At 41.3% G+C, this 24,137-nt stretch overlaps 1 protein-coding gene across 4 annotated transcripts in view; it reads right to left on the bottom strand.

Moving 5' to 3' along the window:
• Positions 1 to 787: 787 nt before the first annotated feature.
• GEMIN8 (gem nuclear organelle associated protein 8) overlaps positions 788 to 24,137 on the bottom strand; it is a 36,612-nt gene continuing 13,262 nt past the window's right edge. For 3 of the 4 annotated variants that reach the window (XM_069770359.1, XM_069770358.1, XM_069770360.1), the window contains one exon: positions 9,758 to 11,783. In XM_069770359.1, the coding sequence (XP_069626460.1) occupies positions 11,533 to 11,783 (251 nt within the window). In that variant the 3' untranslated portion in view covers positions 9,758 to 11,532. Of the gene's footprint in view, positions 2,535 to 9,757; positions 11,784 to 24,137 lie in introns of those variants that run through there. The other variant, XM_069770361.1, reaches the window with a different exon arrangement.

Raw genomic sequence — 24,137 nt, 5'->3', positions numbered from 1 at the left:
TCGGTGTGCCCAGCAGTGCAGCACCATAGCACAAACAGGCTGCAGGGGATGGGTGTCCTGGGCTGCAGGAGCTACGGCGGCCGGTGCAACCCTGCAGGTTCTTCACTGGTAGATAATGGAAATGCGACTAAGGCACAACGTCCTCCATCAGCTCTGTGAGGCATGGGTCTGGAAGGAAGCTGTGGCTTCAGGTCTGCTGGCATCACGGAAACGCTTTGCCTCCTGACTTTGCGGAACTGCCAGAAGTGTGACATTCAGGAATAAAAAAGCACGAGCCACTTCGGTCAGGTGAGCGAGAGCCCTCCAGCAAAGCCCAACCAGGATGAATGCAAATGAGGAACTTAAAAAATAACAATGAGATTATGTTTGATATTGTATCTTGGTTTTAGGAGATTAGTTTAACATCTCATTCCCTACACTAATAAACATGGTGGGTTTTTCTTAAAAAAAATCAAACAGCTATTCTAAACATAAGCATTTTCCTCCTATTTTCAGTCCAGACACTGAATTTTTACAAATGCATGAGCATATGATTAAAAATAAAAAAGCAGCACACTCTAGCCACCCATATAGATCCATTCTCCAATTAGGAGAGATGAAAAAGTAAATAAATTAAAGCGTCAAGTATCTTACATAGTAATCATTTTATCTTTCATTTATAGCATATATAAGAGAGATTGGAGAACCAGTATTTGTTAAAGAAAGGTGTCTTTTTAAGACTCCTGTTATCTGATTCTTGTTACCTTGGACATCATGTTCAGCAAGAATAACACCATTCCAAGGGAGGAATTAATAAAGCTTTTTATTAAAGCTGTATTAAACATGGGCTACTGACACAGGTGGATTTGGATTCGTACTTCTTGTACATTTGTTTTTTTAAATTAAGTTCAGGCCAAAAGCAAGTGTTTCTGAGCTGCCATATAGCCCAGAACATTAATTCTGGCCTCACATATTCCAAGGAAATAACTTCTTTGTATTTAAAAGATGAGAGGGCCACAAGCAAACCAAACATCACATGAACCTGGCAGACAAAATGACTCAGGACCTTTAAAGAAGTTACGGAAACTGCAGCTTGGGAAATTATGCCCAAAAGGCAATGGCACTTCCAACTCCCTTTGGGCTTTCCCTGTTTGGAGCCCGCCTTGAAAAGGACGCAGAAGTGCGTGCCCAGGCCTTGAAACCGTGTGTAAGGGCTCACGTATACGAAAGCAGCAACTTGATGATGCCGTGATGAGCTCGGCGGTGACCACCTGGAACCCTGGTGGTAGATGATGTGCAGGAGGAACAGGAGACAACACCTAGCACGGGTCTTCAGAGCTGCTGCATTTCTGCAGGAGAAGAGGGGCTGGAGCAGAGGTAAATGAGCCCTGCAGGCTGGCAGTTAAGGCAACAAAGCAAGCAGGAGCCAGGGAAAGGTATGGAGAGGGAGGCAAGGCTCTGGAGGCAAGCCCACTGAGGGAAATAGGGAGAGGAAGTGATGAGCAAAACAGGAGACAATGGTTGTATTTCAGAAAGGAAAAAAAAAGGTCTTACTACAGCAGTTTTTTAAGGTACCAGGTGCTGCTTCATCTGCACTTACACGATCTCTAGCAACTGGGTACACATTCTGGGCTTGTGTTCTTTCTTTCCTATGGCTCCCACCGGTTTTGGACCCTACTATTACAGATTTTCAGGCTGAAAAATTCCAGCGGTAAAGTTAGAAGCCTGTAGCCATTAGAATAATGGGAGATCCCTAGAGAGAGCAAACACTGCTATGTAGAGAATTTATTAGCAGCAGGAATAGAAGCCTGTATCAGCACTTTCCTGGTGGATAAATCAGTGGGTTTGCTAATGATGTTTCGGTTCTCTTGATTGAATTGGATTTGTAAGAGAGAAATGCAGCTGCAGACTGAATTGCTTTGTATGACAAGAGAATAATGAATAGCCAATCCTGAACATCCAGGGTTTCTGTATATATGGGATAATTTAGCTTCCGTTGTTATTATTTTATATGCAAATGAAATTATCAACGCCTTTATGTAATTGCTTCCTGGATCACATTTATTCTAGAGTTTTCGCCTGTCTGTGTGCAAGAGAAATTTCTTCCCTCGTTTTTAGCCAGGGTTTAACACTAAATCCTAGTCCTGCTAGAGCCTGTGGGAGTTTTATTATATTATAGATATGACCCATTCAGAGGACATTGAAAGTGAACAGAAAATACTGGAACTGCCTGTGGTTATGAGAGTGCTATTACTTATTTGGAGATAGGGCCCATTACCTTATGCTATTATCTGCATGTTACATGTGCTGGGTTTTGCATATTTGATGTTTACTTAACATGCATATCAGGTTCTTTTAACAATAGTGTTTTGGAGATGATTTGGCTAAATGCTCTCATCAGTTTCTTGCTAGGTTGTTCTCCTGGGTTCCAGCCACTAAATCTCTGTGTGTTTTAAGCTCTAAATAGGCTACTGCTCCCCCTCCGAAGGATCACGCTGAGCTGAAGCAATGCCCGCTGGAAAAGCAGAAAACGGGATGCCAGCTGGCAAAGAGGGCTGAAAAGAGAGAAAAAGAAAAAATTATTCTTAAATTGAGAAATTGCCTTAGCAATGTCCTCATCTGCTGGGTGGGAATAGATCATGGTTGCCTGGTTGGTCTTTCAAATGGCTGAGCTCCTAAATTACAGTTACGCCTTGCCGTTGGAGAGATGGAGTTGACAGAGATGTACTGTTGAGACACACTATAAATTAAGCAGATGGATTGTGAAGTCCAGGCTCTGTATCCAGTAATTGTTCCTCCCACTAGGGGAAAGTCTTACAAAAGCTTCCCCTGGTGCTAAACAGGATCGTGGGGGTTTCATTGCACTGCAGCTTTAGAAAGGCTTTGGTCAGTTGTTAAGAGAAGTGGGGATGTTTACTCTGGGTGATTGACGGGAGTCTACCCAGAGTGGGGAGATACGAACTGGCAGTGACACCCTTCCCACCACTGGCACAGCAGTGAGGAGGAGGTTTTGTGGTTTAATTAAGAAAAGAGGAGAGAGTGGTCTTCCCTCAGCTGCCGACAGGTCAGGGACAACGCTGTGGGCAGGCTCTTGGCACTTTCTGTTTACGGTGCCAGAGGCACTGACCTTTTTCTGGTCATCTAGATTAGTCCTTCTCATTTGCTCTGCTTGCTTCTGAGTGTCCGGGCAACTTTTCGTGCCCTGTGTGTGGGAGGCGGACAGGAATGTAGGAGCTGAGAGCTGAGAGAGCAGAATCGGGCTGCAGAAGAGCATGTGTTGGGGTGGAGGGATGCAAGCTAGGCAGGAGCCTTTGTGAAAAAGATGAGGGAGCAAGAAGAGAGGATAGGGGGACTGAAAATGACTGAGGTAAGAGAAACCCTGGAAACCGCTCAGTTGGATCCTTGGAGATCTAAAGTATGACAGACATTGCCAGAAAAATGCATCACAGTGCATATCCATTTAATTCCAGGTAGCTTTGTGGGGATGGCAGCAGTGGGAGAGGCAGTGTAGGCATTTTTCCTACATTCTGTATGCATTCGGATGTTATTTCAAGCCCTGCAAAGTGAGGCTGCTAAGCCGTTCAACATTTTAAAGGTTGCTCAGTTAAGAAGTATAAAAAACCCCCTCAAATTTTATTTCTGGGAACCAGGAAATTAAAATAATATTGGAATATCAACAAACTCAACAAGATTTTTTTTTGCCACTTTTTCTTCACAATTATTATAATTTTGGGCACCCTACTACAAAAAAAATTAATATCTGTATTGTACTTGAGATTCTGCTGCATGTTTTCTAGCATTATAGTGGGTTTACATAATTTCATGCTTCAAAAGCCTGGCATGAAGGAAGTTAAACTAGCAAAACAAAACTGTTCAATTACTGGTTTTTAATACAGTATTTTAAAGTTTCAACAATATAAACTGTTGGTATGTTTTATTCCAGTAGGATGTGGTTATCTTCTTGGACTGAAGTGAACAATTCTGTCACATAGATGGGAACTATCGCACTGCAGGCTATGCCTGGAATGACAGTTTCCACAATGTAACAGAAACCACTAGTGCTGTTAAATTATTATCAGTGTATTTACTACAAAAAACCTTTAGCCGTAGCCATGCTGTAGAAACAGATTTTATTTTGCTAGACTTGACTAATGCAAGTAACAGATAGACTGAAACAGCTATTGAAGGGAGGAGACTACAGTAAGGCAGCTCTTCTTCTCCTTCCAAACAAGATTTAACTGCTGTTGACAGGGAAAGTATAGGACATCTTTCTAGAGCAGGTCTGCATAGTGAAACACATTTGTGAAGGACAAATAACTAATCTCTTTGAAAGTTCTCTATAGAAGCACTTTTGCACTCCGGAGATACACGTTCATGCTCTCACACTGGAGCTGTAGGTGACCTGAAGAGGGATCTGCTCAACAGAACAAGCAAAGGAGGGAGCACTGCGCACTTTTGTCAGTCACTTTCTCTATTTTCTTTGCTGGTAGAGGAGAGCAGTTCTGGAGGAAGGACTTTCTGTAGCACAATGCAGCTGTTCTTTCTGGTGTGTCCCAGAAATGAATTAATCATCTGGCATTTATGATATCACGGCCCATTGCCATGGCACCACATCACATGCTCAGCATCATGGCTTTCAGAGCAAGAGCAAGCCTCAAAACGGGCAGTAGGGTTTGCATGTTCTGAGTTTAACGTCCAGCAAAAAAAGATAACATAATGAAGACCACAGGACCAGTATATAATGATAAAAACGGCCACTGTGAGGGCTGCTCAGCTGCAGGGCTTCTTGGAAGAGGTGCTAAGGAAGGACTTCATGCGTGCCCCAGGAACACCCAGGGTGGTGACACCAAAACAGGACCACAAACTAGCTGTGGCAGAGCAGTACAAAGGAAAAAGTCATGTTGTGCTCCGGAAGACTCCGTGTAACAAATACTTTCTTGTCTCTAGCACAGGGTGATCTGGCATTACTGGAAATCCTAAATACATCAACAGATATATAGAAAATTGTGAAAAAGTCATGAATGTTACCATCTTCCCAGATGTAATAATTATGTAATGCCTATTATTTTTTTGATTGCTTTTGGTTTACAGTCCATTTCAGATTTATATTCTGCAGTCACGTAAGGATTATTCCGTTTGGAGCACCTCATCAAACTTTTGTGTTTCAAGTGCATTGCAGCATTATTGGCTAAAGTTTTAGCTCAACGTCAGCACTTTGCATGAAAGGAGGATAGTGGGATGGGAGCCTTCAGTTATTACTCAACCATTTCATGGAATATGCTACAGACCAGAAGTGTGGCCTTTGATGAATTATTTCTTAAGTAAAAACATACTTCAAGCATTTACTTCTGTCACAGCAATAACTCCTTTCCTTCTCTCCAGGGGGAGGATATTACAGTATCATAATTAGTACAACAGAACCCAAGATACATAATCTGTACCTGCACTTATATTTCTGGAGCTCTCTGACAAAGGACAACTTAAACTTGTGGCAGTCTCGATATTTTATTATGCTTTGCAAGTGAGAAGTGGGCCATGCAGTCTTAACTAGCAGAAGTGGGGGTGGAAATGGGATTTGTTTTAAAGTAGAGACTAATTAGTTTCGAAAATGTATTAGACGATGTGGTTGCTGGAGGTAGCAAAAACTAGACATGATGACCCAGGAGATCTTTTCCTGTCCAGTGCAAAGGATGGGAATAAGACTTTGCTATGCGAGAATCAAAATTAATGAAATACAAGGCATGGACTTTTTCTTGCTGGATGCTTGTACATGTCTAGACTAAAAGGACTGACTGAACCTTGGGCCTCCAATTCCTGCTACAGTTCACATCGAAGCAAAGGGTATGAACCTGAATCTTGCAAGTATGCTCCTTGACACAGTGTCTGCAAACCTGCTAACTCAAGACGCTAACTTACACAGAAAGTCGCAATGAAAAAAATCATTAGAAATCTGGGATAAAGCCTTCTGTGGGTTTGCCCAAAATGAGCATTACCTTCTGTGTTCAACAAGGAAAATAAACACATGCTTTTCTAGATGTTTTGTAATAGAAAAAGCTGGCTAACATGCCTGATGAAAGAAATGCAAGGGGATTGTTTTTATACCAAAGCAGGAAAAATCCTTGAAGGCTCCGAGTACTACGACAATGTGCTCACATGTTCTCTTCTAGTGGTGGCAACACTGCCTTACAAATGCTCACGCCTGTGGAGTTTGCCACCTCTAGACCTGCTCATCCAATTGCACAAGCGAGTGTTTCCCTTAATCCTTTTCATGACAAATAAACTGGGTTACATTAAACAGCTTAAAGTAGCACTCGTCCAACTCGACTCCTTTTGACTTATAGCGAGGGAGTGATCACATGGTTAAGAGCTGCTGGCACACCTCGACTGCAGTAAACTTTGGTGGAGTTGAGCCACAGGGGCAATTTCTGTACCTAGGAAAAAGGATGCATGGGATAGCTGAAAGCTGAATCTCAGGACTGATATTTCAATCTTGAGCTTCAGTATAAGTATGTGGAAAGAGTCTAAAAATCACTGTAAACAGAAGTCTAATTAGCTTCCTATGCCATCACCCAATGGCAGCTCTCTAGAGGACAGTATAAGAAAATTCCATGAATAATGCAATATTTTGTTACCCCTTCCCAGCTTCCAGTAAGGTGCAGCTTAGGGACATCCCAAGACAGTGGTGTAACTTAATTTTTAACAGCCCTGACAGACTTTTGCCTCACAACTTTATTGAACCCAGATTTTGGTAAACAGTTGCTTTTATTTAAAACAAAGTCTAAAAATTAAGGAGGACCACTTTGAACTCTATTTGGAAAAAATCCCTACCAATCCTTTCCACTTTTCTTATCCCTTCCTCCTCACAAAGGTATTTCTTTGGGATGGCTGTAAACAGCAGTCATGGGGATAGCAGTTTTGTGTATTTTGGCTTTTCAAAAGGCTTTGTAGGCAAAAGATCTCAGTGTAGTTTATGGAACCAGCAGTGGTATTGGCACAATTAGGCTGAAAAGTATTTTCTTTGCAAAAACTATGTATGTTCTCACTTACTCTGTTTGCTTGCTTTCTTAGAAGAAAATGATTCACGATTAAAGGGAAAAAAAAAATCCTTCTATGACTGTGTAATTAATAGAATCCATGCACAGAGAATCTCGATTACACAAAGATCAAGATGAGCAAGTCTTTCTCCACTTTTGATGAAGCAAAACTTCCACGCTGCTCCTGCCCTGCTGAAATGAATAGTTGAGGCTGATGCATGTGTGCTCACCTACTTCAAAGAATGGACTGAGTCCAAGTAATTCTTCCGCTATGATAGCCAGGTCTCCAAGAGAATACCCGAATAGCAACGTCATGGCTTATCACCTACTCACCCAGAGCTCCACTGCATGTCTCTGCATACCAGCTCAGCAATTCCAACTATGCAAGAATATATGAAGGGATGTGAGGCCTTGAACTTCACACTCTGGCTATAACCACCCTTCAGGAGCAGCTGAGACTCCCTCACAGGCTGCTATTCTACCTAGGAGAAAGGCCGTGAGAGTTTCTTTCCTTTGGACTATCCAGACAGGATCACAGGAGACAACAGAGCAGGTTAGACAAGGTAGATGGTTGATGAATTAGCACACGAACACGAAGACAGAATTTTGTCACAGCATGAATGTATTATTTATTAAATAGTATATTCCCCAGTAACTTACACTTTTAAGAAACCAGAAGGAAAACAGGGTTCTGGATGATTCATTCCTTTTGACAGACTGTATTTCACATTTTCGGCAATAACCTTGGCCCCTCTGTAATTCTTTCAGCCAAAATATTCAGACCAGCATGCCAAAAATCATACTTAAAAATCCAAACTGAAGCAGCTGTATCAGTCTCTTGCTTTTCTCAATTTCTATTCAAAGAGCTGGACTCCTATTAATGCAACAAGAGATGAAGATGCCAATATTTAAAAGATATTTCATGTAATGAATGAGTGAGCTTTTGCAAAGAGAAAAAGATGAGTGAACAAATCCATATGGATTATATACATTTTTATCCTTCACAAAGGCTGTTACAGAAATTTAGGTTGCTTTTTATTAAAACTTCTTCCAAGTAAAAGATGTTTGCAGCTAGCCATTATACAAGACTACCATCAAAAAGGGTGACTACTTACCAATAAGGTTGATTAAAAGAAAAGTTATGTTCATCAAAATTGTTTAGTCTCTTCTCAGTTTGGCTTTACAGACAGGCATACTAAACTGTCAGCTGCTTTATGGGGTAATAATTCTAAAAGGGCAAGTGTTCTTGACAATGTCACCAATGCATAAGAGTAAGCAGCTTTTCTTTCAGTAGGAAACATAGAGGTCATTGCTTCATTTGTACGTTAAATTTATACTGTGCCAGTTCGGAAAGGTTTTTTGATTTAAGAAATGCTTTCAGTAGAAAAGACCTATGACAATTTTTGACTGATCTTCCAAGTGTCTTCAACCGATCACAAACTCTTCTTCTGAAGATGAAGCTGATTTGCATATTTGCATGTAGCAAATGAGCAAACCAGTTTCTGACTTAATTGTTTGTATGACAACTTGTACTTGTGACTTCGGGGTGTAATTCCTTCTACTGGAGCTGGGAAAAACTCATTAGGAACAGCACCACCAGCAAGTGAAGAATTCCCTTTGGGCAGGACTGTACAAGCAGCTGGCATAACTGAAAGCAAAGGTGCAACTTTTTGGACAAGGAAGAATCCAGTCCGCGGCATCACAGTTGCCTTCTAGTCAAGAGGCTGGCCTAACATTGTATTTGGAGGGAAAAAAACCAAGCGTACATGGTCCCATGATTGAGGATTGCAGCATAATACATACATGCAAGAAAGGTGAATGTTACAGACATTCTGACTGAACAGGCATTTTTGAGTTGCAGTTGCATTGCTTCCACGATCAAGTTTTTATGAGATATTTCTTCGAAATGTAAAATGACATGGGAGATGGAGTAAAAGAACCACAACACAAAATCTCCAAGTTTCACTGAACTACCAGCAAAATGGGACATCTGGCCAACTACCAGCAACAGCCCATCTCCTGAAATTCAGGAGCAGCATAGAGATTATTTGGCAGCAATTCTAAGTCTGCAGTAGTGTATTCCTCCCTTGCAGGCCTTAGTACATAGTTCCTAGGGAACACTTCATCCAGTTCTCTCTAATTCCAACCTCATTAAGCATATTAAACCCTCTAAGAAATAGCTAAAAGAACCAAAGGCAAGGAAATTTCTTGAATGTTTTAGATGAAGTAGGAAAGGAATTCAACTTTTGTCTTGTATGAAGTCTCTACAAATACTTTTGGAGACCAGAATTTTTGCTTCTGCTAGAAGAACCAGCTGGATGCAGAAAAAAAATACAGTAAGAACTGGGAATTGGGTTGAAAAGTAAGAACAGCCCAGTCCTACCCATCCTTTCTTTCTTCTGTACTGAACTGCACGGGGGAGACACCATCACCATCACCACACTGGAAACATTTCAAATTGGAAGAGACACCTACACACGTTAATCTGAGACAGGGTTTTCCCCCAGCAGATGCAACAGCCCTCCCATTCATTTTGTAGCATACCACACATGTGGCATTGACTAGCATTCCTGTGAAAGTCCTGTCAACACTCTTCATGCTTCTGAATATGTTAGAACTGTCCTTGCTTTAAGTTCCGTCTTCCTTAAACAATACAGCAGCTAAAAGAAAGCTTTAGCATATAAGAACTGGAGTGCTGGAGTATAGAAGTTTGTTTATAAAAAAAAATATAAAAAACTACAAGGTGTTATGAAGAGAATTTATTTGGTCAACAAATGGAAACCCAAACAAAACACTGAATTTCTGACAAAACCCGCCAAAAACAAGAGTGAAGACAAATGCAGGACTGTTCATAACCCTTTTCCCTCTCCTGTGTCACACAAGTTATTTGGATTAATCACACCAGCAATAAGTCATGGAGACTGAGGGCTTTTAATTTCTGTATTCAATTTAACTCCATCTCATCACATCTAAAGTGAAGGAGGTGGAACTGAAATGAAAAAGCTGCTTTGAAAAAACATAGTAACTACTAGCAAACCCTAAGATACTTTAAACTGCACTGCAGACTTGTTTTAGTGCAGCTGGCTGCTGCAGAGGGCACAGCAACTGCTGGTGGGTATGACAAACTACACATGCTACAGAGATACACCAGACACAGCAGGCATGAACTGAAGTTAGAATTTTAGTTGTGACCTTCCTCTGTTGCCAGATAGGCACATGAATGTTTGTCACAATTAAAACAGTATAAGGTTCCTTTGCCCTGGCACGGAAATGCTGCTTAATACAAACTACAGCCCTTCAGCACACAATGATCCATAGCAGCAGTGCTTCACAGAAAGTCCTTGGAAGTGTTTAGGGTACCATTTTCTAAGGAGTCACCAGTATTGAGGGGCCAACTTTGCCTCTCTTACACAGACCATTTGTGTGCCTCACTCTACCTGGTCAGCTATCAGTGGAGCAAGCATAACTGACCAAAATTAAAGAGTGACAGCAGTGGAGCCAAACAGTCTGCACAGATGGATGAGTATGCACAGAGGCACATTTAACTTGCCTACATTTAAGCTTTGTGCATGTAATATGCAGGTGGCCTTCAGAAAGCTGCACCTAAAATAAACATAGCCCTCAGGGCTACATGGCTTCCACACCTCGATATACAGCGTACAGATGTACCCTTAGTCTATCAAACTAATACATCTTCTTTAAAGCTTGAAACCAACTACATGCTTTTTATTAGAATGGCAAAAGTCACTGCAGGCACTGGCCCCAAGAGTGCTTTGTCCTCTTAAGTTTCTCTTCTGCTAAACAGATCTCTAACAGACAGGGCCACATCAGGCTTCTCGCCGACTCCCCCCCCTTCCCCCTTCATTAAAACATTTTTCTATATAATGTTGCTTTAGAGTCAAACTTGTGCCAGACAAGTATCAGTCTGGAAGAAAAACTTCCTGCTTTATTATAAACCTCTGAAAAAGAATTCAAATGGCTGGGCTACAGTAATTCGATATGTTGTATCTTGGCCAGTGGGCTCCTGGTTCTCAAAAAAAATCCAAGATTAGCAGACATAACACTTCAAGCTGTGCTGTGTTAAACAGGATCCAAATGCTGCTACGTTAAACAAGACTAAAAAATGGGATCATTCAATTTCCTAAATGGGAAGAACAGACAATTCGTATAGTCTTTTTCTTTTTCACATTACTTTCAGTTTTCCCAGTTCACTGAGTATAGATGCTTATGTTCCTTGCAAGCAAGGCAGGCAGGTATCAAATGAGTGAAACTATGACTTTAGACAGGTTTGATATTACTGTCCCTCCTATTACTACTTGACAACTCTATGTAGGTAGAATGGACTGTGAGCATCGCTGACAGACAGTGTAAAAGGAACACAGGGCAAAGAAACATGCTGCCCTTGCCAGCCTCTGCCCCAAAGCCCAACCAGAACCAAAACTTTGCAGTTCTTTCAGCAGCACAACCTGAGGCAGCTGTCCCTACAGCCCTGTGCCATGTCAGAGCACAGTCCAGGTACTCACAGCTTGAGGGGAATAATGGGCCAGTATTTGGGCTGCTTTTTATCACAGTTTCTATCAAAGATAAGCTGCATGGCAGCCTCCATTGCCTGGATTTTGGCAGCTTCAGCACCATACAGTTTCTTCATTTCTGCCATTCGCCTCTCTCCAGGTCTTTCTGCAGGTGGCTGCACAGAACGCCCCATCCTTTTGTGAAGGTCTTGATCAGCCTCCACGTACTGGTGCTCAGCTTCCAGCTGCTGCTGTCTCCCTAGACAAACAAACCACAGGAGATGTAAATTATTGAGCTATGAAACCAATCACATTTTATTTTAACTTTTTAAATATTTCATATTCAAATTCGTGCTGGGTCTAGAGGGCCGAGATCCACACATTCTAGGTTCAGCCAACTTCTGCAACTTACAAAACAAATTGCATGTTACTCGTCCTGCTGTGCTCATTATGCATAGTGACAAACTCCTACTAAATAACATGATAAAGCCAGGCTGGAAGAAGTGGGGAGAAAGGAGGAAGATCCAGGAATTGAATCCTAAAACTGTAGAGAAACTCTGTATTAATAATAACAAGTAAAAATCAGCATTGCTTCATTTCTCCCCAGCATACACATGCCCCGAAAAGCAGAAGAAAAACCAGAAAACCCCAAACAAAACCAAAACCAACCCACCCAACCCCAAACAAGAGAGCTGCTTCCAAAGTAATGACTTAGCAGCTGAGATAAGGAAACAATGCACAGGACAATGCACCTTTAGCTGAACCATAGCCAAGAGAAAATGTAATCAGTTACTACTCTGAAAATGAACAAATCAGTCTGTCATGCAAGTGTCTGCCATTAAGTGCATCCAATGAAACACAGCTGTAAGCATTGCATTTAGATAAACTATCCAACCTCATCCATTTCTCAAGACTTGCAAAGTTCAAAACTGGCAGCCTTACTGCTATTGCTCTGAAGGCAAACCAAAACAGCACCCAACATAAAGCCCTGCACCACATCTTTTAAAGAGGATTTAAAACAGTTCAGAGAGGTGAAACATTTGGACCAATCTGTCATCAAAAATCCTCTTTGGTAAGCCCTATCAGGAAGCAAGAACTTGATTTTGCGTGCCCAAACTTACCTCTACTTCCTGGGTGCTGCTCTGATGGAACAAATAATGCTCTGTGCCATTAAAACAGCAAAGTGCTATACAAGACTCTCCTCTTATGGGGACATTTCTACAAGGTGAAGAAAATCACCTGGCAGTTGCACTCCTTTGCCTACCAAGGACAAATGAGGGTTCTCAAAACTGCATCACTGAAACAGTTCACTACTAATGACAGCTTTTTTTTTTTTTTTTTTTTTTTTAACATCAAAAGGGACAGAGTGTCCACAGGTCAGGATGCATTAATCACATACAGGACGTGCTTCTCAGCTTTTGGTGCCATGTACCTCTTCCCTCCTTTCCCTAAGGCAGAGATTTAGCTTCCACAAAACATGTAACATCTGCAAACCCTAACCCAAAGTTAAGTATCCTGACGTATCTGTGTCAAACATCTGCCGTTTATTTTTACGCTGGAAAGTACTGTACAGAGCAGCCAACTGACTGTCTGTCAGCCTTCCTAAATGAATTATTCCCCATACCTCATTTGCAGAAAATAGATATTTTAAACAGTATAATCAGAAATTTCGATTTTGGCATCTGTTTGTCTGACAGGGATACAGAAAGCTTTTGTCCTATCATTTCAAACACCACCCACAGTTTTGTGTTGGTAGTCGAAGGACAGGAGGGCTTGAGGGGTTAGCAATTTATTCCAGAGAGCCGTTTCACTTTATATGATTTTGCTTTAAGGGCACACCCCTGAAGTGGGCTGCACTGCCAGAATTCACAAGGAAACATACATTAGAGTCCACATGTGTTTTTGGAAGAGTCAGATTTATTTGGTGTCAGGCCATTTTAACCAGAAGGTCTGAATTAAAAGAACTAACATTGCCTACAGAGGGCCCAGCACTATGAGGACAGGCTATAGCACACAGGCTGTGACTACACAGGTCACTTGCATCCCATTGAAACAAACTTCCTGGGACACCAGACTGTACACAACTAGGTAACATGCTTTTAAGCATGAACTTTATGCAAATTACACTGAATAGCGTTAGACAGAAAACAAGAATCTATACTAGAAAAAAAATGTCTCCCACTGTAGGTTACACAGCAAAACTCTGGCAGGGCAATGAATTGAACCCATATTTGTTGACTCTCTTGGGCCACAAAGAGAATTCCTTGTACTTATGTATTGCCCATGGAAATCTTTTATTCATTAGTTCCATAGCTGCATGCTAGAGACAGCTGCTTCCTCGCCTGCTTGCTGTAGAATGCCCTCTAATAGCTCATTGCACGCAATAACACTTAAGAAAAATTAATTTCTCTGGAAACAGATAATGAATTCTACTGTTTGGAAATTAAATGGGTCTCTAGCAGAAGCTTTAGGATGGATGAGTGGATTACAGTTTAGTGTGCATCAATCTCCATTTTGTAGCACAGAGTAGTTCATAAACCTGCAGATCCTAATGTTAACAATCAAAATAATAATACCAATTTGAATTCCATTCTCAAAATTACCTAACAAATGTCTGGAGTATATGTTTTACTTTACACTAATCAAATGTACTGCCCTTAACTTTCTAACCTGACTTTTACTCTTCTATAGCTACTGGTTAAAATATTCCCAGAGTAACTCTATTACAGAGTCTCGGACATGTAAATCAGGTCTCCAGAGTCCAGGCAGAGGCTGGGGACAGAAGTCTGCTACAGGGACCCACATTTTTTTGTACCAAAGGCTGAATTTGAGCATAAAACATGGTAGCTGTTGCTGGTAGTACCACTGTAGCTGTGTGGAATATGTTGCAGTTTCAAATGGGTTATTTGTGGAGAGATACTACCATGACAAACTGCACTGTCAGTGATGGCACCATTTGTTGTCATGGACAATCAAGGAAAGAGAACCCATGGAACTAAATGGGTATGTAAACTACTGATTTTCCAAAAGCAGTATTTCCAGCCAAACACAGAGATAAGAAATAGATGACAGCAGAGAAAGTTTTGTCCCATTGAGATACACACTAAACTCTCTTTGTTGGGGCAGGGGCTGGGAAGTAGAGCTGCTCTTATTTCCAGCAGTCTGGGTTCTTTCCATTATCTCAAAATTTACTTTAAAAACAATACAAAGCAATGCAACTTGAGTTAAATGTGCAAGTACCCCTTCATCAAAAGGATGACAACAAGCATCTGACAATGGAAAAAAACAAACAAACAAAATTATAAACTGTCTATAGACCTAAACCTATAGAGGCAACCAGAATTTCTCTGAAGCAAGCACCAAATATTCATCCATGAGTTAGGTATCAAGGTTTATCAAAACACTAATTCTCTGCCTGCAGCAATGAAGTCCCCAGCTTCAGAACAGATTCTCAAATCAGTTTCACACTCCAAATTCATAAGTCATTGTGCTGCCAAGTTATAAATGTGAAACAAATAATTTTTACACAATTCTAAGTAGGTCCTCCTTCCACTTCACACAGACTAAAATAAACGTGCTTTCTTTTAAAGCGTTCAGCTTCAACTACTGGCAAGCTTCCTCCAATCATGAAACAGTGTTGTGCAAATGTTCAGAAGGCAGGCAGGCAGCTGCAGTGGTGGCTGGCTCCTGCACAAAGGAAAAGCATTGCTGACATTTTCCTAATTGGTCAGTTCCATTTGTTTCCAAAGATGCTCTTCCTCTCTTGAAGCTCTTTTCAGAATTAACTTATTCCTACCAAGTCCAGTTCTGCTGGGAAGTCATCATTATCTGGCCAAAACCAGTTGAGAGATCTTTTTCCAAATGCAGTAAATAGCCTTTTTTCTTCATATTTAAGGAATACCGAGATCTCTACCTAGCTCACACTGCATCCTGGGATATCATCAGTGATTCCAAGCCTTTTGAAAGAAAGTTTTGGGTTGTTGTTTCCCCCCCACCCCCTGCCACTTTTCCTACCCTTCATGGATGACTCTTAATCTGGGGTATACTAGCTGAAAAGTGAACAAATATAGACAACTACCTCCATCCTCAGGGACTGCCAAAAGCAGGATAAACAGTAACTAGCACCTTAGCTATTCACTGCATTTGGGGCTTCATGGACACACAAATGCCCTCTTACATACTTTCAGCAAAACTATGACCTAAGCCCTTCAAGACAAGCTATTTTCCTCACAGGCCCTTAGAAACTCAGCTGTCTTGTTTCTCTTATTTTACAGAAAGGAAAATGTCATATATTTTCCGCAAGTTTGATCTACTTTGCTCTTCCTTCTTTGTAATATCCTTTGAGAAGCTTAAGTTGTAATAAAAAAAAATTCCTCTCTGAAATTCATCCTTTTCTTATTAAAAGAAAAAAAACAAACCAAAAACAAAACAAGGAGAAAAACCACCTCAAAACTGAAACCCAAATAAATTTCCTTATTTGGAGAGAAGTCCCCATGGAGAAAGGAGATGAAAGTAGGGAGCGTAATTATCTATGTTGGATTTTTAACGAAAGATTCATTTGTATGGTTTCTTGTACCATTTTTAGCTCTTAATATTTATACACCCAACCCTTAGCTCCCTGTAGCCAGTGATTATATGCAACCTGACGACGTTTCTTATACAGGCAGCCTTCTCCACAGTTTTCTAGGTGCACACACTCTGCAGTCTGCCATGTTCTGCCCCACACGATGGTAGTTATGGCAAGAGACCGAGGGCTTGCTCCTCCTAAGTGTCAAACGGCCTTTACTGACTGTGTTTCTTGCTTAGTTAGCACGTTATTCTTCAACGAAATATTGCACTTTCCCCAGCCTTGGTCTGTTTTTTTCTTTTCCTTGAGACTGACCTATACCCCTGTTCACATATTTGTCTGCTTATTTCAGATGGTGAATGATTTTCTGTTACTGCTGCATATGCACTTTCTGAGCTTTCTCATCTTGTCTTAAATGATACCTGAGCTGATCTTGAGCAGCCCACACTAACAGTTAAAAACACTACCCATTTCTACTGATTAAAAACTCACAGTTCTCTTTTTGAATGCCACTACCCACAAGCCTATCTGCTGTGTTAAATGTTCTGCCCACACAGGCTTCTCAACGCAAAATGCCAGCTTCTTCATCTCCCTAGAAAAGCTAAGTACCTTTACCATAAACTTATGTGTGAGTTTTTCTGAAGTGATAGCATCAGACCATTTTATTATGCCCGTACTTGCATGAACCAGGCATACCATGGGGAAACCCAAAATCTTTGCCTAAAGGAATTCCAACAAAATAAGGATTTAAATCTGAGGATTTGTAAACAGGATATTCAAGGAGTTTAATTTCTACAGAGCTCTACGGAGCTCTGGATTTCCAGAGGGCTGACATCTTAAGCATTACTCTTTATCAGGGGCAAAGCTTTGCAGGGCAAGAGTTACCATCAGTGGGAGCCTGTGAGATACAAACAATTGTGACTTACACCTGCATCTGTAAAGATAAAATATTCCGGGTTGCTGAAAACAGCACGGTCTTCCTTGCTGGGGGGTTACTTTGGAACACTAAGCAACTTACAGAAATTGTGGAAATGTACTGAAAGAAGAGACACACGATTTTATAGCGGAATGAACAGCCTCATTCTAGCTGTGATTTGGCTTGGGGAAAATAGACTTATGTTTAAACTTCTCCTTAAATTTAAAACTTTGTGTTTGCAAAAAAACGTAAAAAAAGGATTACAGATGACACAATGTAACTTCCCCCTTCCCATTTTTAAAGAGAAGTCTGATCTTGAAAGAAATGGAGACAGCTAGGCAGTATCTTACTGTGCCAGCAGTCTAACCTATGTAGAAAAAAATCAAATGCTGTAGCTGGCTTGAAAACACTGATTTGGAATAAAAGTGACTTTTTTGGGGGGGTAATTGCCTGGAATGATAACGTCTCAGTCACCAGAGTCACAACCACCATGAAAGAGAACTACCAAAAACGCTGAAAGTATTAAAACCCCAAGTATCTACACTGACAAGTTTTCCATCTGCTAGTTGAGAAGGGAATGAGTTAAAAGAAATTGAATATTTCACCACATATATCTACAAGCAATGCAATATTCTCAAGAAAAAAGAAAATGTTCTGTTACAGGCTTTGAAGTAAGAGCAGATGTGATTCCTTGGCAAGCTTGTGGCAGTCTGAAACCATGGTTCCATGGACATTTTTCTTCCCTCAGCTACAAAACCAGCTTATGCAGTTTCTGCTTCCTTCCTCCCTTAGCTGCACGCTCCAGCTCCCAGGCCCCTCAAGGATGCCACTACAATTGTCTAAGGGACCACATAGTGAACCCTACAAAAAAACCCCAACAAGTTATATTTAATCCTGGTACACTTCAGTGTCTTGGCACCACACATGCTGAACTAAAGGGGCAGCAATGGAGTAGGAGTGAATGGCTAGGAAGAAAAACTGCTTAACCTGGCTTTGGCACTGAGACATGTTCACTGAAGCACAGCCTGACTGAAAACCTATTGGTAAAAGAAGGAAACAGTCTAAGGCAAGAAAGTGTGCTCCTTAAGAAAGACACAGTTGCAACAAGCTGTCTAAGCAGACAGCAAACAGATTTTGCAAATATGAAGTCCTCAGTTTGATACCTTCTCTTTCACTATAATACAGATTTGCTATACATTTTGAAGAGGACAGCTCTGTAGAAACAGGGCAAAATTACTTACCAAGACAGCAAGTGAAGAGAAACTACCTTTGAAATCAAAATTAACAGAAAGCCAGGAAGTAAGGTTAGAACCAAGGTGTTCCACTTCCAGGTAGTATGGTTAGTACTGGGTAGTATGTATCACTCTCAAGATAATTAAACACATGCCTCACTAATGAATCTGTAAAATTAATCTGATTTTAATTAATTAATTTAATTTTAATTAATCTAACTTCCTACCTGACAGAGTTTTAAAGAATTAATTATCTCACATTGTTCTGAAATCTGTGGGTTAAGTTACTGGCAGAAAGTGACACAGTTAACTGGAGAAAAAAGAAGCCGATTTCTGTTTTAGAAATAGGATTAAAACCCAAGAAGGGTTGTCTTGTGGTCTCCAAAACAAACTGCCAAAGATCCTAGATGGAAACAATACAAGCCTTCATGTCCATATTTACTCCAGCAGTAGGCTACACTGGTTACTGCCCAGCTAAACAACAAATCACCTTTCTTTTATTTTCTTCTATTACCTTCCACAGTGAAACTCTTTAAGAAGGGATATTCTTATCCCAACCAGAAAATGAACTGAAACAATCAAACCCCATAAACATGAAGCAACCAGCTAGCCCAGTGGAACCTCAAGTGAAAGCCTGCTCTAGAAATCCGAATGATCTAAATGTAATTCATAATCAGGTATACATGCAACCAGGATAGAAAACACACAGGCGAGCCCAGCGTAACCATGGGTCTGTATCACACCAGAGACAACAAGGTGTCCAGACTGTACACTTGTGCCATCTGACAGAATTAAACAGCCAGGAAGTTCCTGACTGACCACTGCTTAGAAATTAGTACAGGATCAGGCACTGGCAGCTGCCTTTAGTAAGGATCAAGTCTACAGCAATAAGATTAAATACAGACCAGCTGACTCTGCACTCCCATCCCCCAAAACAACTCCAATCTGTCACTGATGGCAACAATGCTGACGCCAGACAAAGACACCAGTGCTAGAGTAAACAGAAAGATTACTGAAATCTATATATAACTGTATCCATATATACACATACATTTATGGCACAGAAGAGACTGAACAAGGAAATGTTCATATTTAAAAATGCTTCTTTAAAAGCAAACAGGCACATTGAAGAAACATGAGTTTCACAACAATTTTTCCACATGTGCCCTGAATAGGAATCAAGCACATGCACTTGGAAGAAATTGTTCCATGATGTACAGAGCGCTAGACAGCTAAATAATACTGAAAGTTTGGTGCTTTCAGGAAAAAAAAAAAAGAAAAAAAAAAGGAAGTAGCCTGTGTCATTCTGCTAAAACAAACTCGCGCATTCCAACTTTACATTCAAATTTCTTTCTTGAATCCAGCCACAGACTACACTGCTGAATTCAAGTTGGTTTATTGTATGACATGACAAAGTAACTCGGTGATATATGCAGGGAAATCTGCTACTTTATCAAAAACATTTGAAAAACAGGGGGTTTTGAGAGCAACCTGTAACCACGTAAATGATTTTCTGAAAGGAAGCATACTCTGGATATGAACTGACCTTTCAGTTAAACAACAGGTCCATAATTTAGTATTACCATGGACATGCAGAATTAAATAACAATCTCTGATCCAGGTAAACTTATTTTCAGCAAGTAAATATGCATTTTTTTTCCATGCTGTTAGTAAACTATAGTGTGCTGCCTGACCAATTGTTTTGAAAGAGACATCTGGAAAGAAGGTCAAACTAAAGGAATCCACAAAATATGTCACAACTTGTGAAAGAAAGGGCTGAGGGGTAGAGCTTTGGAAACTTAGTTTACCTCTGACCTCATTGCTCATTTCAGCATTCTAGTAAATTAAATGAAATATACTTAAATACATAAGGATAATTGCTATGCCTGGTATTAAAAACACAGCAAAAAAAACCATTGGGAAAATATGCCACAGAAAACCTGCAGATGTGCCTCTATCATACCTTCCACAAAAGGGAAAGGTTTGACACTAGAACTAGTTCCAGACTCGGCTGCTGGAGCAGAAGTCTGAGTGCTGCCTCCTTTCAAAGAGGCAGCTGGCGTCCTGCGCTTCAGAAAGTTAAGTTCTACTTCTTCGCAAGTGGGAGCTCCACACCTCCCCTCTGTCTCTTCAGTGGGGCAATTCACACGTGAAGGAAGTGTTTAAATGACTTGATGAAGACAAGACTTCAGAGGAGCAGAGCCACCAGACTAAAAGCCCATCTAGCCTGACAGCCTATTCATGACAGAGGTCAGTAACTTATGCCAAGGGAAGAATGTAAAAAGCAGGGAATGCAAATAACTATACATCACCAGCTTTACCTACTGAGAAATGGAGAGATCAGAAAAAGGCAGATACTTCTTCCTGCACTCCTCCAAAGCCAGCCAGATGCTCTGCATCTACCACCTCAACACCTCCTCCACCAACATGTCACACATGATGCAGTCTCCATAGTCTGGACTCTTCTACAATTTTTCAACCTCCTTCCCACCACACCAGTGGCCAAAAATCCCAAAGCAATAACAACTGAAGAAGTTTAAAGCGAGTCTTCCAACCGTTCTGCTCAGCAACCATATCAGAAATTGCAGACTTCCTAGAAATGAAGGTGCTCTGCAAGGCTTGTGCAGAGTGAGAGAACGGCAGCATTGGCTTGTTAGTATTTGAACAACCGTATTAAATTTGAGGCCCAGCACGCTCTTTGGAGACATACATTCCTTGGCAAAGTTTCTCCAATTTCTGTGAATACAGAGCTGACTTTTAGACCAACAACCACCACTTCAGCAACTACAAATGCAATTAAACCCAGGAGATTCTTATCCAGCTAAATGTGAACAGTAACAATCAATAGTACAACACCCATGTTATTTATTTCAGTACAAATATCCATTTAAGATTTATTCTTCATTTTACATGGCCTCCATGATTTCAGTGTACTGCAGAACAATATTATGTCCGTGAAAATATCAGAGGGAAGCTCTGATACCTGGATAAATGGGTTTGGGTACTTTGGAGGCCAATAACAACGGTAATACTGATGAACAGCTGGATCAATCTGTACTGAGTATTTCATATGGCTGCAGCACAACTGTTTCTCGGTGTTGTCGTATCAACCTTCTCTATTTTCCTGAGAGGCAGGGAAGTGCTATCACTCCTGTATTACAGGTCCAAATAAAAAGAAAATGGACACGAATTCCTAGAGCAGGAGGTGCTTTAGATTCCTTGGAATGGGCTTCAGAACAGATCACATCACAAGGTGGCACAGGTGCTCAACCCAGCCACTGGAAAAGATGAGTGACAATGTTCCCTTGCACCTTGTGGTTTAAGATGCATCATCCTTTGGGTATAAGTGACTGCTCCCTTCTTCCTGGAAGGCATGGTTGGAAGAGAAAGATTATTATTTTGGATATCTGTTGCTAACTTCTACCTGTGTTGAAAGCTTTTGTGGATCTAGTCCCAAACGGCATGTCCAAGGTCGTGATGGAAGTCTGTAAAGGCCACCCAAGTCTGAGATGGGTAGCCTAACGTCTCTGTCTGTCTCTCTTGATTTTGAGCATGCGAGGAAATGAGTTTCGAAAAGACCCAGGCAGATGGAAGTCTACAAACTCTTAGTTTCTGCCTCCACAGCACCCCACGTTTCCCTAATGACGATGGACATGAATTCCATCTGGACACTTCTTATAAAACTGAGCCACAGTGAGAGACATTTAAAAGCAAATGGTGCTTCTGAAGTCTTGGCATTAACAACACCCCATTAAAATTACAGAGGTAAACTGTGTCTCCAAGCAAACCTGTACAAGTGGATTGCTTTATAACAGAGACGCTTGAGATATTTTGCTGCCATGCTCTGTTGTAGATTCTAAGCAGATTTTGTAGATAAAGAGCATGGAAAGCACACAACATCATTACATCCATTTCCACCTCAGTCTCTGACATTTGCTTTTCACAATTACTCCAGTGCTGTACACTGTCGGTACAAAAAAGGTTGTGTTAGAAAACGCTTAACTCGTAGCCCACACTGTCACTGTCCACTTACAACATTGAGAGTATCATGCTAAAGGCAGATGAATTCAGATTTATCAGCACAGAACTCAGACAGAGCTCTCTCCTAAGTAAAATTATTTAGGAGATCCAGAAATGCTGCACATGGCATGTAGATGGAACCAGAAGACAGACTGCCCAAGTTGAGCCATTAGCACAGAGTAGCTTTTATGCCACTTTTCCCTAGAGCTGCGTCTGTCAGCATGGTCTCACCTGCTCTTTTCCACAGCAGCTGCAGCTGCTTTCACAGGCTCCCCTGCAGGGACAAAGAATGAAGAGAAGACTAGAGGAGCCACTCAGAGCAGCTGCAGATGCTAATGGCATAAGCAAGCAGGCAGACCTGCCTTCAAAAAAAAACTACCAGCACCAGTTTTGAGTGTAAGTAGTGTCTGCGTCTTCCCACACCAACCTGCTCCCATATGAAGAAATCTTCCATAATAGCATTCTGAAAGCTATTTTTGCTCTTACAAGACGACTGGGGAAGGATTCCTTGTTCCACACGTGGCCCCTCAGCCCTCGGGTCCGCCTGCTGGTTCTTTGCCAAAGCTTTGCAGAGCCCAGGTACGTCACAGCAATGCCCTCAAGCCTTGGAAACTGCATGAACACAGAACAGGTGCTGACGCTCTGCTTGTCTGATCTAAAACTGAGTTACCACATGTATTTTCTTTGTAAAGATAAAGTTCCAATAGCTAATCCATCACAACAAGCTACTGACCTGTTTCCATGGGATCCTTCTAAGACCAATAACCATCAAGAAACAGCTATCAAAAGCAGATCTAGCACACGGATGGTGAGGGACAGGGCAGCTGAGAGGAGCAATGATCTGCCTCTGTCCTGCACATCTTATTCTCACATCCTCAAGGCAAGTCCAGTCAGAAGGAATTTTATCACAGCACTGGCTTACTAAGACCAGCAACAATACAAGATTACCAGACTTCTCTTACTGATTCATGAATAACTTAGGCATAATAGCTCTCTGGGAGAAAGTGTAGCTCAAATCCCGTATTTGTTCAGCAAAGATGATGTCAACAGGATACGTTTTGGTCATGGGGATGACATCTAACGTAACTGTTAAGCAAAAGGTCTGGAATGAACAATTCTTCTCAGATCATATTGTTCATTCTTCTACCACTGAGGCTTTTGCTTACTTCCTGCTGAGGTACTCAAAATCCCTTATAAGTATGAATAAATCAAACCTCTCAACAAGCCACCTGATAACAACAAGAACACATTAGACAGACAAAGGGTGACAAGTTCAAACACAGGTTTCCAAAGTTTAATACATTTTTTCATATTAAGACAGCATTCTTCATTTCTATCAAATGTAAGAGGAAATAGAGGTGTTTGACATTTTGGCATTTCTCTTAAAGCAGTGTCTACACTACAGTTACACTGAACCACATGAGCTTCTTTTCCCATGCTCCTCGCTATAAACCTGCTATAACTCAAATACCAGTACTCCACAGCATGCTTAGGAAGAACTGAGCCCAGTACAGCCGCTGGCAGACAGGGAAGCAGCATCCCAGGCCCTGGCTCCACCTGACTGTCCAGGCTGCATGCATGGGAGCATGGTCCACAGCATCCTCAGGTGCCACCTAGGAGCTGAAACCCAGGGCATCCCTTAGCAGCAAAACAAGCCTGGCCCTGCACTTGCATACTTTCAGGGGTTGCCAACGCTGCCAAACAGTCTCAGCCTGAGGCACATAACAAATAAGGACTTGACATACAATTTCCAGTTCTATGTATTAACCCTCACAGAACTCTCCTGAGCATGCAGTAGAGGATATCCGTTTCTGACTGTATCTGGTCCAGTGATACAGAAAGTGCACTCTTTCCTCAGCAGCACCTCAAGCCTTCTAG

This window comes from Haliaeetus albicilla, chromosome 25 (genome assembly GCF_947461875.1).
Source record: "Haliaeetus albicilla chromosome 25, bHalAlb1.1, whole genome shotgun sequence".
Classification (NCBI taxonomy): Eukaryota; Metazoa; Chordata; class Aves; order Accipitriformes; family Accipitridae; genus Haliaeetus; species Haliaeetus albicilla.
Note: the sequence above shows the minus strand (reverse complement) of the source record. Positions and strands in the feature narration are given on the sequence as shown.